This window comes from Apodemus sylvaticus, chromosome 2 (genome assembly GCF_947179515.1).
Source record: "Apodemus sylvaticus chromosome 2, mApoSyl1.1, whole genome shotgun sequence".
NCBI lineage: Eukaryota > Metazoa > Chordata > Mammalia > Rodentia > Muridae > Apodemus > Apodemus sylvaticus.
In genome coordinates this window covers 145,239,970-145,256,113 of record NC_067473.1, presented here as the reverse complement: position 1 = coordinate 145,256,113, position 16,144 = coordinate 145,239,970, and the positions used below count along the sequence as shown (strand labels likewise).

Sequence of the window (16,144 nt, the reverse complement as noted above, 5' to 3'; positions counted from 1 at the left end):
GTGAACGGCCCCTTACCTTGCTAGCCCTTTACTTTTCATCTTGCTTTGGGAAGCCTGAACTTGTGACGGCAAAATAAAATGCTGGACGTTCAACTTCTCCCGAAGCTCAGCAATCACCTGTGGTGAATCACTGTCAGTCATGTATTCTGTCCACTCGCACTGGAACCCACTGGAACTCACTGGAAGCTTCAGAGATGTGTTTGTCTCCAAAGCACCCATGCTGGGATTACAAATACTTGCAGCCATGCTTGGCTATTTTATGTGATCTTGAGTTTCAAACTTAGGTAAGAACCCCAAAATACCAGGAGGAAAACACCTGGCCTGTAACAGAAGGCATGTCAGCAGCCTGGATGAGAACAGTTCAAGTTATTCAGACTGCCACACCCTAAACCCTCCAGTCCCTTGAGCCACCACTTCAGAGAAGTAGAAAGCATCAGCCTGCAGCAGCTCATGCTGAGGAATCACCCAGACTGAGCTCTGCTCTCTCCCACAGCTATACGGAGTAATCAGCCAATTAATCTAGGGCCAGAGAACAGCAAATACTTGAAGTACTTATTTAAATCATTTACCCACATATCTTAATGTAAGTAGGCTTGGTAGGAACAACAGCATACCTCAAGTGAAGCAGTGTCTGTTACAGAATGAAGAATAAACTTCACTATCACAGGTAAATCCTCTAGACGCACAGATGACAGCTTGCCCATCACCAACTGGCGGATCTAAATATAAAAAGAGCAAAACTCTTCACTACTCAAACCCAATATAGAGTTACCAGCAAGATTAGAAAATTCACTTTGCTCATTTGATTTTCCTAATAGTAATTTTGGGGGGGAAAATTCTTTCCCCCCCCCCAAATTACAAACGTTTACAATTATAAATGTCAAAGACTTTTCTAACATAGACAAGTGATAAATGTCAAACATCTTTAGTCTTACATTTTGTTCAGAGCCTGAGCTCATTTCTGTCAACAGAGCTCCCTCCTGCTTCCCTCACCACTGACCCCGGCACACTTCCTGTGGATTGTGAATGACCACTGGGTTTATGGACATCTCCGGATGTTATTCAGACGGAATGATGAAAAGCTAGCTCTCTTCCAGTATAAAAGTACGTTATTTAGAAGGGAACCAAAGCAGAGTGAAGTTACTGCCAAATAAAAGCCAGCTAAATTCCAGAATGCTTATATCTTAAAAGTTACAAAAGAAGTAAAAATATGTTGCTGTTCTCCTGGAGGGTTTAGCTTCCCAGGCTGGCCTTGAGCTCCCTATGTGGCTTAGGATGGCCTTGAACTTCTGTTCCTCCAGCCTCTACCACTTGTTTATGCGTACGCCTTGATACAAAGCTTATATGTCGCAGGGTATCAAAGCCTTGTACACCCTAGGCAAGCACTTTATCAAAAACTATTCCCAGTCATCACGTGACCTAAGTTTGAACTCCAAGCTCACATAAAACAGCCATGAATGGCTGCAAGTATTTGTAATCCTAGCATGGGTGCTTTGGAGACAAACATCTCTGAAGCTTGCTAGTAAGTGCCACGCAGTGAGATGCTTTTTTTTTTTTATAAGTGGACAGACCTCAAGAACACCCGAGGTTGTCATCTGGGTTCTACGTGCACACTTACACACATGCATGCACACACACACACACACACACACACACACACACACACGAACATACACAAGCTTACCACTTAAGAGATGAGGGTGGGATTTGAGTAACAGCATAGTGAAAAGCAAAATGAAACCCAACTAAATTGCATTGCTTAAGCCAGGCCTGGGGATATACATACACTATCCCAGTTCTGGGGGAGCTAAGGCAGAAAGATCTTGAGTTTGAGGCCAGCCAGGGCCACATGGTCAGACTATGTGAACTGAAAGAAAGAAAAGAAGAAAGAGAAAGAAAGAAAAGAAGGAAGAGAAAGAAAGAAAGAGAGAAAGAGAGAGAGAGAGAGAGAGGAAGGGAGGGAGGGAGGGAGGGGAGGGGGAGGGAAGGGAAGGGAAGGGAAGGGAAGGGAAGGGAAGGGAAGGGAAGGGAAGGGAAGGGAAAGGAGGAAGGAAGGAAGAAAGGAAGAGGTTAGGTTTTGGCTTAGTATTATAGTATTTATAATGCCTGTTTTTTGATCCCCATGATGATGCCATGTGTATGCGTGCATGCGTGTATGCGTGTGTGCACACGCACGCACATGCAGCATAATATTTTAATATTTGTGAGCATAGTTTCAAAGTGACATTTTCTCTCATTGTATATGATTTCTTCCTATTTCTGGAAAGAAGGCTCTTCCCCACCTCAGACAGGAAGTTTGGGTCAAGTCGGAGACTGGAAAAGACATCCAAAATTGGAACAGTCAGTGAAGTATTCTGCACCAGCAGCTCACTGTTAACAAAGAAAGAAAAGCTGAGTAATGGGGCAACAAACAATCTGAGAAGCTCCTCCCTCGAGTGGGGAGGACAGGACCTGCAGGGGATGCTCAAGTCCCCCTAGTGGATGGCATGGCTCTCAGCACATGACCTATCCACCCTCCCACATACTGTCAGTTATTTCTAGGATACTTACAATACCTGAGGCAACGTAAAAGCTATGCAAATACTTGTCATGCTATATTGTTTGGGGAACAATGACCAGAAAGTCTGTATGTTAGTGCATGTGCACCTCTGTGTAGTTCTGGCTGTCCTAGAACCCACTCTGTAGACCAGGCTGGCCTCAAACTCACAGAGATGCCTAAAGTTGACCTTGAACTCCTGATCCTTCTACCTTTACTCCCAAGTACTAAGATTAAAGGCATTATCGACTACTGCCCAAATAATTTTTACATTTTGAGGCAGGATTTAGTGTATCCCAGGTTGGCCTCAAACTCACAATGTAGTCAAGAATGAGTGTGGTCTTCTGATCCTCCTACTTCACCTTCTGTCATCACACCTGGTTTATGTAATATTAGGGAATTAACATACTTGGTACATGTCAGGCAAATACTCTTATCAACTGAGTCACATACCCAATCACCTTTTGTGTGTGATTCTGAGCTTCGTGTAGCTCAGACCGACTATGAACTTCCTACAAAACTGAAGAGGAACTTAAACACCTGTGTTCCAGACGTTTATGTCCTAAATGTGTGTGTGTGTGTGTATCTGTGGGGGTGTGCCCCTGTGGGAGTGTGCACGGGTGTGTATATGTGTGCATCTGTGGGGATGTGCACATGTGTGTACATGTATGTGTGTGGCCAAGGTGTGCCACGGTCAGAGAAAAACTTGGTATGTCAGGTCTCTTCTTTTTTTTTTTTTTTAATTTTTTTTATTCGATATAATTTATTTACATTTCAAATGATTTCCCCTTTTCTAGCCCCCCCACTCCCCGAAAGGTCTCTTCTACTATGTGGGTTCCAATATAAAACTTACATCATCAGAGATGAAAGGCAAGCACCTTTAGCCAGAGTTACCATGTCAGCTCTAAACTTAGCTCTTTTTACACTGCAATGAACAAGTTTCCGTGGTGGAGGCTCCAGGAGACGGCCCCGCAGTGTTTACCCACCTGAGCTCTTTCCCCACGTTAGCATGCTGGGAATCCCCTAGGATCTCAGGAAGGCTAGTGATGAAGTCATGTTGTAAGCTCACTGGAGCAACACTGATCAACTGCATCATCTGGGCCGTGAGGTCCTGCAGGGAGAACATTATTAGAGCTGTCACATATTACAGCTCGTGAAGATACAGACCTGAAATTATCATGTACACATCATGACCATAACAGACTCAACCTCAAAATTTAAAGTAAGAAGGGCTGGAGAGATGGCTCAGTGGGTAAGAGCACCGACTGTTCTTCCAAAGGTCATGAGTTCAAATCCCAGCAACCACATGGTGGCTCGCAACCACATGGTGGCTTGCAACCACCCGAAAAGAGATCTGAGGCCCTCTTCCCGTGTCTGAAAACAGCTACAGTGTACTTACATATAATAAATAAATAAAAAAAAAAAATAAAGTAAGAGGCCAATGGGAGCTGGGAGAGTGCGCTCCATAATACAGCGCTGTTCTTCTAAGCCTGAGGACCTAAAATGTGTGTGTGTGTGTTTGTGTGTGTGCGTGCATCAAGTTTATGTTTGCTGGATCCCCCTAGAACTCAGGTTACGGAAAGCTGTGAACCACCATGTAGGTGCTGGGAGCGGAACCGGGGTCTTCTACAAGAGCAGCGAATGCTCATATCTGCTGAGCCATTTCTCTAGTCCAGTGGTTCACCCTTTAATACAGTTCCTCATGTTGTGGTGAACCTCAAACATAGATTATTTTCATTGCTACTTTATAACTGTAATTTTGCTACTGTTATGATTTGTAATGTAAATATCTGATATTTCCAACAGTCATAGGAGACCCTGTGAAAGGGTCCTTCAACTCCGTTTGGCCACAGGTTAAAAACTACTGCTTGCCGGGCAGCGGTGGCACTTATCTTTAATCCCAGCACTCTGGGAGGCAGAGGCAGGCAGATTCCTGAGTTCAAGGCCAGCCTGGTCTACAGAGTGAGTTCCAGGACAGCCAGGGCTATACAGAGAAACCCTGCCTCAAAAAACCACCACCACCAACAACAACAACAAAACAAAAACAAAAACAACAAACAAAAAAACCACTGCTCTAGTACCTTCCTAAATATTTAACATATAATAAACTATACTTAATTTTTAAACTTAAGGAAGATTTCGTCTTTTAAAAATTATTTATTGGGCTAGAGAGATGGCTCAGCAGTTAAGAGCACTGACTGCTCTTCCAAAGGTCCTGAGTTCAAATCCCAGCAACAACATGGTGGCTCACAACCATCCGTAATGAGATCTGATGCCCTCTTCTGGGGTATTTGAAGACAGCTACAGTGTACTTACATATAATAAATAAATGTTTTAAAAAATAGTGTCTAAGAACTATTTATGAATGCACGTATTCTGTGCGTGAACGTGCCTGCCAGAGGACAGCTCTGTGCAGCTGGCGCCTCACTTTGACTTTTCTGAGGCTCCCCCAGGGGTCAAGTCGGGTCTTCAGGCTTGCACAGCAAGCGCTTTAACCACAGAGCAAATCCACCAGTCCTTTTACAGATCAGAAGCTATATGGCCCCTCTTCTGGCTCCAGACTTTACCTTTTCATGCCTCACGCCCAAGTGCCAGAATTACACGCCACTTCATGCACCCTAAAATTCTTTGGAAATACATTTTTATTTAAAGAAACAAATACTCAGGTTTCTCAAATAAAAAAGGTTTGGTCAGGGTCACCCAGCCTGACTCATGTTGTCCTCCATCTTCCTGTCTCTCCTCTCTAAATGCTCTGATTACTGGCATGTGCTACCATTGCTGACTAGAAACAACTATTTGTTTTTGAGACATAGTCTCACTCTGTAGACCATTGAACTTGGCAGAAATCAGCCTGCCTCTGCCTCCCAAGTGCTGGGATTATAGGCGTGCACAGCTCTGCCCAGCAACACTTTATAAATGGATAGAGCCCCAGCCTACCTTGCTGTCCACAATTCTATCCAGCCATTTTAGTTGATTGATGATGAGCCGGGGCATGCTGATTCCATCTCTGCGCTCGCTGCAGTGTCAGAACGGGAAGGCTTTAGTTGTCTGTCTCTCCCTCCCTCTGTCCCTCTCCCCAGGTCAGTTTTTTTCTTTGTTTGGTTCTAGGGAACTCAGATGATGAACAGGTACTCTATTATAAGCTGTATCACCACCTCCTGACCATAAAACAGTAAACTTTAATACTGTATAGAATACTTCAGCCAGTCAGTTAGAACTACTAACTAGAGAGTTACTAGTTATGGGGCACAATACTAAACACAATGTGATTATCAAAACCAGAGGGGCTGGAAAGACAGCTTGGCAGTTAAAAGCACTGGCTGCTCTTCCAAATGATCCAGATTCAATTCCTAGCAACCCATGTGTGACTCACAACCATCTGTAACTAAAGGCCCAGGGGACTTGGCACCCTCTTCTGGCCTCCACAGGTGGCAGGCATGCATGTGGTTTACAGACATACATGTAGGCAAAATAACCAAACATAAAATAAATGAATAAATAATCCAGACATATATATTGTGGGAAAGATGACTGGAAGAAAACACTGTTAGTTCTCCTCTCTGCCTCCAGCTTTCTGAGAAGGATGTGAGCCCTCAGCTGCTGCCCGCACACTGCCTGCCTACCAGCTGCTGTGCTGCCTGCCATGATGGTTATGGTCTCGTCACTGTCTCTGAAACTATTAAGTCACAAACTCTTCCATATGGTGCCCTGGTACCAGTGCTTTGTCACAGAAAACAAAAGGCACTAAAACAGTGGCTATAGCTGAGGAGAAGGGACAATGTGACTAGCTGGAGTGTGTGGCTCAGTGGTTAAGAGCATTTGTTGATCTTCCGGGGGGCCTGGGATTGGTTCCCAGAAACCACATGGATGCTTACAACCAACTATATCAGTTTCAGGGGATAGAATGCACTTTTCTGGCCTCCCTGAGCTCCAGGAACTTACATAGTGCACAGGCATATATGAAGGCAAAAACAACTCTACACACAAAATGAAGCAAAAATAATTTGGTTGGAGATAGTGGCACGAGCCTTTAATCCCAGAACTTGAGAGGCAGAGGCAGAACTATCTGTGAGTTCAAGGCCAGCCTGGTCTATCAAGTGAGTTTCAGAACAGCTAGGACTACCAGGAGAAACCCAGTCTTGAAAAAAGAAAATAAATGAATGAAGTTAATAAAAGTACTAGCCAAGACGACACACCTGTAATCTCAGCACTTGGGAGGTAGAAGCAGGATTATGAGTGCGAGATCAGTCTTTAACATATGGTAACCTGTAGGCCAGCGTGGGCTACATGACCCTGTCTCAAACAAAAAAAGGAAAATAAATTGAAAGTTCATCAACTTTAAATAAAAAAAAAAAATGAAATGTGGCTTTTGATTTGTTTTTGAAACACAGATTCATTACATAGCTCTGGCCGGCTTTGAACAGAGACCCGCCTACCTCTGCCTCTCAAATGCTGGGACTGAAAAGTGTTTGTTTGTTTGTTTGGTTTTTATTACTGTGCAATAGGGTCTCAGAGCGAAGCCCAGGCTGGCCTGGAACTCACTATGTATAGGAGGATGACTCTGAATTCATCTTCGTTCTGCCTCCTCTTCCTACGTGCTGGGCATAAATCTAAGATTTTGAGGCATACGACTTAACTGCTTCTTATAATGATTGATTGTATTTAATTAACAAAGGCTCTTTGGGTGTAGGGAAAACACTCAATATTTTATCCTCTTATTTTTCCTTCGTTTTTTCATTTTGGAGGCAGGGTCTTTTGTGTCTTAAGCTGAACTCAAATTTTCTGTGTAACTGAGGATGACTTTGAGTTTGTTTCTCCTGCCTTTATCACTGGAATGTTGAAAATTATGTTGTCATGAGAGTCAAACTCAGATCTTCAGGTTAGGTAAGAATTCTACCAACTGGGCTACACACCTAGCTTGCACTGCATTTTTTTAAAAAAAGATTCATTCATTCATTCATTCATTCATTCACGTATATGAGCGCTCTATCTACATGCACTCTATCTACATGTATACCTATGTGCCAGAAGAGGGCACCAGATCCCATTACAGATGGTTGTGAGCCACCATGCTGTTGCTAAGGATTGAACTCAGGACCTCTGGAAGAGCAGCTCTTAACCACTGAGCCAACTTTCCAGCCCCACCCCAGGCCGTTTTTGTTTTTTTGGATTTTTTTTTTTTAAGATTTATTTGCATTGAATTTTCTTATGTAATTAAGTTAAATCCATTTATTTGTTTGTTTTGTTTTGTTTTTCAAGACAGGGTTTCTCTATGTAGCTGTGGGTGTCCTGAAACTCACTCTATAGACTAGTCTGGCCTAAAACTCAGAGATCCACATGTTCCAGCCTCCCTAGGACTGGAATAAAATGCAAGTGCTACCACACCCAGACTTATTTTTTTATTTTAAGTTTCTGTCTTTGCTAATGAAGTTGAACACTTAAATATTTAATGTTTCTATACTTGAGATTTTATGTCATTTTTAATCAGGCTGGTCTTTTTCCTTAATGACACAGTTGTTATTTTTAAAAAATATTTATTATTTTATGTGTATGGGTGTTTAAGCTGCACTGGTGTCTGAGAATTCAACTCTAGCATTCTGTAGGAGCAGCCTATGCTCTTCACCCCCGAGCCATCTCTCCAGCCCCTGATGCAGTAATTTCAAAATATAAACAATAGAAATACACTTCAAAATAAAGGCAAAGACTGATGACTGGCTCTGTCCTAGGAAACTGCCACTACTGCCTGAGTGTCATGTACTCTTCTGGAAGAACCATTCTACATACAAGCCTGCGTGATATTTAACAATGATTTAGTATTATGAAGTAACAGAAGAAATGTTATCCCTCATTTGGGACCCTGACATGTTAAACATGACCACAGGACAGTTCAGAAGAGATATTCCGGAGAGTCCAAAAGCATTAAAACCCAAGGTTTCAGAGCAATTCCACTTACCTTTCAAAAAGAAACTGGGGCACTTTTTCAAATAACATTTTGATAATGGCAGGCTAAAAGAGAAAACATGCACAGTCAGAAGGTGGTATCAAAATATACATCAGAAATATATATTAGCTACCAGGTCGGAGTGGCAAGCAGGCTGCTGCAGCATCAGGCCAGTGGCTGCGTGGTACTCTAAGGGACCACAATGCTGAAGAGTTCAGTCGGCAGGGGTCGACGAAGGTGACTTCACAGAAGAAGGTTTCCTGAGATGTCTACAACAGCAGCTGCCTCTAGTTAAGACAGCACTGCACCTAACCATGAAGCATTAGACGGGGCCTTGGAGGACTGGACAAACTACAAGGGGGCAAACCCTGGAGTTGTGATTTGTGGATATACCTCGATGTTCTCGGTGTATTTTTATGAAAGTACTTAAACCTGACAATTATTTGATCAGTAGATGGCTTTTTTTAATATCTATAATAATAATCATTAAACAAAGATGTACAACAATTAGTCAAAATTTCTTCCATTAGAGCTTTTTTTTTTTTTTTTTTTTTTTTTTTTTTGGTGTTTTGGTTTTTTTCGAGACAGGGTTTCTCTGTGTAGCCCTGGCTGTCCTGGGACTCACTCTGTAGACCAGGCTGGCCTCCAACTCAGAAATCCGCCTGCCTCTGCCTCCCAAGTGCTAGGATTACAGGCGTGTGCCACCACCACCAGGTTTCCACTATAGCTCTTAGGGAAACATCTTAATAACATAACTGATTATCCTCTAAGAATGTTCACACAGATACTGTCCATATTTTAATATAAATACTTGAATATAAATACATCAATAATTTGCATTCCCAAATATTAAGGAAGATTAATCAAATACTAAAAATATTATTAAATATGGTAACTCTTAGTCTATGAAATACAGATTTTAAAAGATTATGTTTTCAAAGGAGGTCTACACTTCAGATAAAAATGGGCTCTCTCGCTGGGTGGTGGTGGCACACGCCTGTAATCCCAGCACTTGGGAGGCAGAGGCAGGCGGATTTCTGAGTTCGAGGCCAGCCTGGTCTACAGAGTGAGTTCCAGGACAGCCAGGACTATACAGAGAAACCCTGTCTCGAAAAACCAAAAACCAAAACCAAAACCAAAACCAAAACCAAAAAAAAATGGGAGCTCTCTGATATGAGTTACGCATATTATAGTTAGGATTTTCAAAGAAAAATAAGAGATTAAAAATTATATGAAGAAGCTCAGGAAGAGGTAAAGAGAGGCTGGGTGGGAAAGGTATTTTTCACTGTACAATTTTGTTCAAATTGACACACTGAAACATGGAACTGCACTGGCTGGAGAAAAGGCTCAGCGGCTAGGATCACGTCCTGATCCTCCGGAGGACGCATGTCTGAGTCGCAGAAGCCACACCCTCCAGTTCACAGCTGCCTTTAAGCTTAGATCCAGAGCTCCAAGGCCTCTGGCCTCCACAGGCGCCTTCACCACCGGCACTCACACACCCCTACTCCTGCCACACATACAACTTTTGGAAAGAAGTGAGATAGAAGAGAATGAAGTAAAGAGCACACTCAAGTTACTAAGTGACGGTGCAGATGACAATTCAGCAGTAGGCACGCAGTTCTCAGGGCACACAGCGAGGCGCTGTAAGGAAGAGGAATCGGGACTGGCTGGGTGGCTCAGCTGTTAGGAATGTGTGCTGTTCTTACAGAGAACCCAGGTCTGGTTTCCAGAACTCATAGCCTGCCGCTGAAAACTGTGACTCCAGCTCCAGAGGATCTGATGCCTCTGGCCTCTGCAGGCACCAGCATACTTGTGCCAAAGTACAATATGTCTGGGTTTTTTTCCTTTAATATTTATTTATTTCATGTATATGAGCGCACTGTCCCTGTCTTCAGACATCAGAAGAGGGCATTAGACCCATTACAGATAGTTGTGAGCCACCGGGTAATTGCTGGGAATTGAACTCAAGACCTATGGAAGAGCAGTTAGTGCTCTTAACCACTGAGCCATCTCTCCAGCCCTACAATGTTTTTAAATAAGCCAGAATCATATGCTGAAGAAATGAACAGGACTGCCTGGTCAACCAGCCTAATAACAAGTCAAAGACAGACATGCTTAGAGACTAATCTCCTCAAGTGCTGTTCAGAGCTGTTGCCAGCTAAAGCTCACCCCGCTCTTGAGTTACCCCACTTCGCACCCAACAACACGCTCTGAGGAAAGTGCTGCGGTCTCACCTGTAAAATGTCAATCCCCAGAAGTAGCTTGATCAGACTCTTGGAGTAAAATGTGCCCATGCTGTAAAATAGAGAGGCATTTGGCTCCTATTTTGTTCATTTCGTTGTACTGTTTGACTATCTTTTCTACATAAAACTGGTTAAATACACAATCCTTCAAGACTATCTCAAAGCCAGGCTAGAAAGCAGAGGCCTTTAGTCCCTGCATTCAGGAGGAAAAGCTGGCAGCCCTCTGTGAGTTTAAGGAAAGCCTAGTCTGCATAGGGAGTTCCAGTATAGGCAGGACTACATAATTGAGATCATGCTTCTAAACTGACAGACAGACAGACAGACAAAAGTAGAGTCTTATTATTTAAAAAAAAAATATATATATATATATATGAAGACAGCTCTTGGTAAGGAAGACCCAGAGATGTTTATTCTTATCAGTACAGGTGAGACATGTTTCATAAAATATTCCAGTTCTTTGCCACGTAGCCTCAAATTAAATTAGTTTTAAAGTTACACTTAAACTCTGAGTAAAAAAGAGTTATAAATCAAAAGCAAAATTGTAAAACAAAAACAACTGCACTTCCTGTGTCCAGTCCCGTTACTGGCAGACTGAACTTCTGGAAGGCAGCTTCTTCTCCACACCTGGCTTCCTCATCCTGCAGGCGCTCACAAGGCAGCAGGCAGTTCCTGAGACTCTCACTGTCCTCGGTGTAGGACTCCAGGCCATTAACAAACTCTTCTATCACCTAAATAACACAACCAGGATGAGAGAAGGTAAGCTCTGTGGCCGGAATGCTCGCTCCCAGCCACTCTGCTGTGTGCCGGGGTCTCAGTCCTCATTCTATGCACTTCCGGCAGAGGCAGAGCACCACAGAGAGAGTACGTACTTTGGGATAAGAAGGATGCTTCCTCAAGGCCTGAAAGAGCTTCCTTTGGAAGATTATCTGATCCACACCTATGAGGAAGGAAGAACAGCTTCTCAGCACGATGTCTAATGTCTACCTCAGCCTCCTTCCCTAAAGAAAGGCTTCCCAGCTGATGATGCCACTAAGAATATTTTCTCTCTTCTTCTTTTCTTAAAAGTCTATTTATTTATATTCTTTTCATGTGAAAGTTTGGGCAGAGATTCTAGCCAGGAACTAGAGTTACAGATATCTGCTGTGGCTGCTGAGAATCAAACTCTGGTCCTCTGAGGGAACAGGATATACTCTCTTCTGAGTACATCTCTACATCCCTACTAAGAATATTTTCAGTCAAAACTTCTAAACCTAGAGTGAAACACTTAAACTGGTAGATGTTAAGACACCAAAGTGTTATATAAATCACCCATCTTACTTGTAGATATAAAGGTAACTTATCTTACTTAGTAAAACAAAAAAGTATCTATGCTGTAGAAACTAGTAGTATACTACTTTTTCTAGAAAAAGAATTAGAGGTAACTAACATTTTTTTATCAAGCCTTAAAACAATAAGATATGACAATGGGCACAGTTTGTACTGATCAATCTCACTCCTCTCTTAGGACAGAGGCAGAGAGAGTGTCCCTGCTCTCTGTCAGCCTCTCTATTCTGGATTCCTGGTCTGGTCCTGAGCACTTTCACTCAACTCAGAAACATATTTTGAATTTTACCTAGCTGATTTTGATTCTCTCCGGTTTTAAGAGTGAGTCCTGATGCCTTAAGAAGCCTTACAAAGACACTGCCATTTTCTTCAACTTCATGAGAATCATCAGACTTCTTTGCCAGCTTGGAAAGGGGTGGTTTCATGATTGCTGGAGAAACAAACACATACATTAAAGAATACGACCACAGAAATAATCAGAACAACGCAAAGGTTAAAATTTAAACCCAGGACTCGAGTTTTGACAAATTCATCTGATAAAAATCCTGATTTATACCAAATTTGATAACTGATGGTCTGTCCACAGAACCAGACAGAACAGAGCATGCTCTGTACCACATCCTTCAGGATAAAGCTCGGGACCAGAACAGGTTCCTCTGTACTATGTCTTTCAGGTTAAAGCTCAGGCTGGTCTCATCAATGCACAGTGAACAACAAAACAAACAAAACAGGGACCTGAATCTGAAGAATGAGCCTACTTTTCTCCTTTCATGATATAATTCTGACTCTTTTTCTACTTATTCAAATGCAGAATGAGAAACTCAGTTTGGTCATTACTCATTAAGAGTACAAGGCCCAACTCCCTCCTCATAAACTTTTCTTTCCCCTTCCTTAGTACTGGGGATTGAACCTAGGGATGCCAGGTAAGCAGTCTCCCATCTGAGCCAGATCTCCAGCCCCTCATCACACAGGAGAAGTTGGTTCTATTCTGCCGATGGTATTTCCAAAGGATGAGCTTTCTATTTACCCAAGACTGTTTTTGCTTTTGTTGTGAGACAGGTGTCACTATGCAGCCCTGCTAATCAGGAACTCACTACACAGACCACACTGGCCTGGAACACAGAAAGACAAGCCTCCCTTTGCTTCTTGTTCTGACTAAAGTGTGTGCCACCATGCCTGACTTGTTCACCCATTTTCTGAATTACTTTTTTCAGATAATGTATAACAATTTTTATAAAAATCCATTTCTATGTTATGTACATAACAGTTTGCCTGCCTGAACCTAAATGTACCACATGAATGTATGGTGTGTTCCAAGGCCAGAGGGACACATTGAAGTCCCTGGAACTGTAGTTAGAGATGATTGTGGGGTGCCATGTGGGGGTAGAAATCAAACCTGGGTACCCTGCAAGAGCAGCCAGTACTTTTAACCTCTGTATTATCCACCCAGATTCTAGAATAATTATTTTCATGAGGGCAGAGAGTAAAGTTCGGAAGTCATCCAAAAGCCCTAAGTGGCATTCGAGATAGACACTCAGTCCTTAATGTCCTAGGATCTCTGTGTTCTCTCCACTAATCCTTAACAGATGTCAGCACTTGAAAAGTCAGAGTTTTGTATCTTTTCCTGTCTCATGCATGTGTGATTTAGATATAACAATGAAAGGTTAGATACTTACTGGAGGCATCTTCTGCCAGGGTTTCTTTATCCTCAGACTCTAACCGACTTCTTTTGGAAACCATTTTGACCAGCGTCTTCTGCACTTATATTACTTGCTAAAAAAAAAAAAAAAAAAAAAAAGTCCAGGAATTGGAAATTTAGCTCAGTGATACACTGCTTACCTCAGACACCAAAAAGAACTAGCATAATTGGAGACGAGAAGTCATTCTAAAACCGCTGTGTCTACAAGCAGAGGGTTTGCATCTTTACATTAATGCTGTCTAAACCCAAATGCTGAGCACATTTCAACTCCTACCCTGGGCAATACCTCAAGGCTTATTGATCTAGTTGCTTCCTTTACCAGGCTGCTTCTCTCTCTCTATTGATAAAGGAGAAAGCCCATAGCTCTTCATCTGCTCTCTAACGGGTTGCTTCAGGACTGTGTCAGGGATGGTGCTAAGGGCTGGAGGTACAAGACAAAACAAACATGAACCATTGCAAACAAGACAGACATCATTCATGCCCGCAGGGAGTGTGCGGCAGCATTACAAGGTCTTGATGTGTGACTTTTGTGTCACTGCAATCTAAGAAAAGCCCACGGATCCAGAGAGAGCTCATGAGGGACCGTTTGTCTGCCTCTAGGTGAAGCGGTGAAGAAAAGCAGGGACAATTTCCCTGAACACGTTTTTTTCCTTTTCAACACCATAGCCTTATGTATGCTAGGCAAGAGTTCTCCTGCCAGAGATAGTCATTTTTATTGTTAAGATATCTAAATTTTATGCGTATAAGTATTTGCCTGTACGTGGCATCGTGGACCATGTGCACACCAGATGTCTGCATAGGCCAGAAGAGTGTTAGACCCCAGAAGTGAAGTTACAGACGGTTATGAGCCACTACGTGGGTGCTGAGAAACAAGCCGAGTTCTCTGCGGAGCAGCAAACGACTGAGCTATTTTTCTAGTACCTATTTATTTATTTATTTTTGATTTTACCGAGACAGGGTTTCTCTATGTAGCCCTGGCTGTCCTGGAACTCACTCTGTAGACCAAGTCGGCCTCGAACTCAGAGATCCGCCTGTCTCTGCCTCCCAAGTGCTGGGATTAAAGGCGTGCACTACCACCGCCCAGCCCCATTTATTTTTAAGATAGGGTTTCACTATGTAAATCGGACTGGCTGGTCTACAGTTACCAGTTACATTCCAGGCCAGCTACAGATGTACAGTGAGACCCTATCTCAATAACAAACAAACAAACAACCCTGTCTTAAATGCTTAAATCAGGGGAAGAGCTGAGGTTCTAACTCTAAGAAGTTCCAGAATCTTCACTCCTTGTTTTGTTCATTTATTTTTGGTTCTTAAACCAAAAGGGCCCTTGCTGCTCGGCAGAGAACCTCAGTTAAAAAGCACAGATTTTGTCCTATTTTCAGCTTCTAGGGTCTTGTGTAGCGATCTGGTCTTGAACTCAGACATAGCCAATGGCGATTATCACCTGGTCCTCCAGCCTCCACCTCTTGAAAGCTAGGACTATGGGCTATTATCATTATTATTACTGTTTTTTGTTTGGTTGGTTTTTGTTTTTATTTTGTTTTGTTGTTTTGTTTTGTTTGAGACAGAATTTCTCTCACTCTGAAGACCTGGCTGACCTCGAACTCAGAGATCCACCTCGAACTCAGAGATCCACCTGCCTCTGTTGCTCAAGTGCTGGCACTAAAGACATTGACACGACCACCCAGCGCCCCCACCCTTTATTTATTTTACTATGTATACAATGTTCTGTCTGCACATCAGAAGAGGGCACCAGATCTCATTATAGATGGTTATGAGCTACCATGTGGTTAAGAGGAATTGAACTCAGGACCTTTGGAAGAGCAGCCAGTGCTCTTAACCTCTGAATCATCTCTCCAGAGTATGGCAATGGTTTCTATTAAGAGTTAACTTTCCGGGGCTGGAGAGACAGCTCCGGGATTAAGAACGCCTACTGCTCTTATAGAGGACCCAGGATCAGTTCCCACTCAAACAAGCGGCTCAAAACTGCCTGTAACTCCAGTTCTAGGGGATCCTGCGCCCCTTCGGGTTCCTATATGCATGTGGTGCACATAAACACAGGAGATGAAATCATACACACACATTAAATAAGTCTTACCCAAAAAGACCTCAAAAACTAAAAACAGGTTCGAATTTCTTATTATGCTCGGTTTCTAGGTTTCTTATTATGCGTTACCTACAATATGTAATCACTGACATCCTCTGTTTAGAGGGAAACACTAGAGTAAACCAGGGCCGTGTGACTTTGGAGAGATACCGTCTCACTCCCAGGAAAGCCTAAAAAGCCACTAACCTGGGGGCCGCCAGTTTCTTCCCTTCCTTTTCGACTTTCCCGCGCGACGGACGACGCTCTGACGACATCAAAGTCACGCCGTGGCTTGACGTCACCCTTCCGCGCCGGA

The 16,144-nt window shown here is 42.9% G+C and overlaps 1 protein-coding gene across 2 annotated transcripts in view; it reads right to left on the bottom strand.

Moving 5' to 3' along the window:
- Window positions 1-16,111, bottom strand: part of Fancd2 (FA complementation group D2) — a 95,526-nt gene extending 79,415 nt beyond the window's left edge. Inside the window, exons 1-12 of one of the 2 annotated variants that reach the window (XM_052174557.1) lie at window positions 16,036-16,111; window positions 13,720-13,816; window positions 12,333-12,473; window positions 11,590-11,657; window positions 11,345-11,448; window positions 10,712-10,772; window positions 8,490-8,542; window positions 5,474-5,552; window positions 3,523-3,647; window positions 2,283-2,370; window positions 615-719; window positions 17-117 (exon numbers count right to left, since the gene is read on the bottom strand). In XM_052174557.1, coding sequence (XP_052030517.1) covers window positions 17-117; window positions 615-719; window positions 2,283-2,370; window positions 3,523-3,647; window positions 5,474-5,552; window positions 8,490-8,542; window positions 10,712-10,772; window positions 11,345-11,448; window positions 11,590-11,657; window positions 12,333-12,473; window positions 13,720-13,783 — 989 coding nt within the window. In that variant the 5' untranslated portion in view covers window positions 13,784-13,816; window positions 16,036-16,111. The remainder of the gene's footprint in view (window positions 1-16; window positions 118-614; window positions 720-2,282; window positions 2,371-3,522; window positions 3,648-5,473; window positions 5,553-8,489; window positions 8,543-10,711; window positions 10,773-11,344; window positions 11,449-11,589; window positions 11,658-12,332; window positions 12,474-13,719; window positions 13,817-16,035) is intronic. The other variant, XM_052174556.1, reaches the window with a different exon arrangement.
- Window positions 16,112-16,144: the final 33 nt, after the last annotated feature.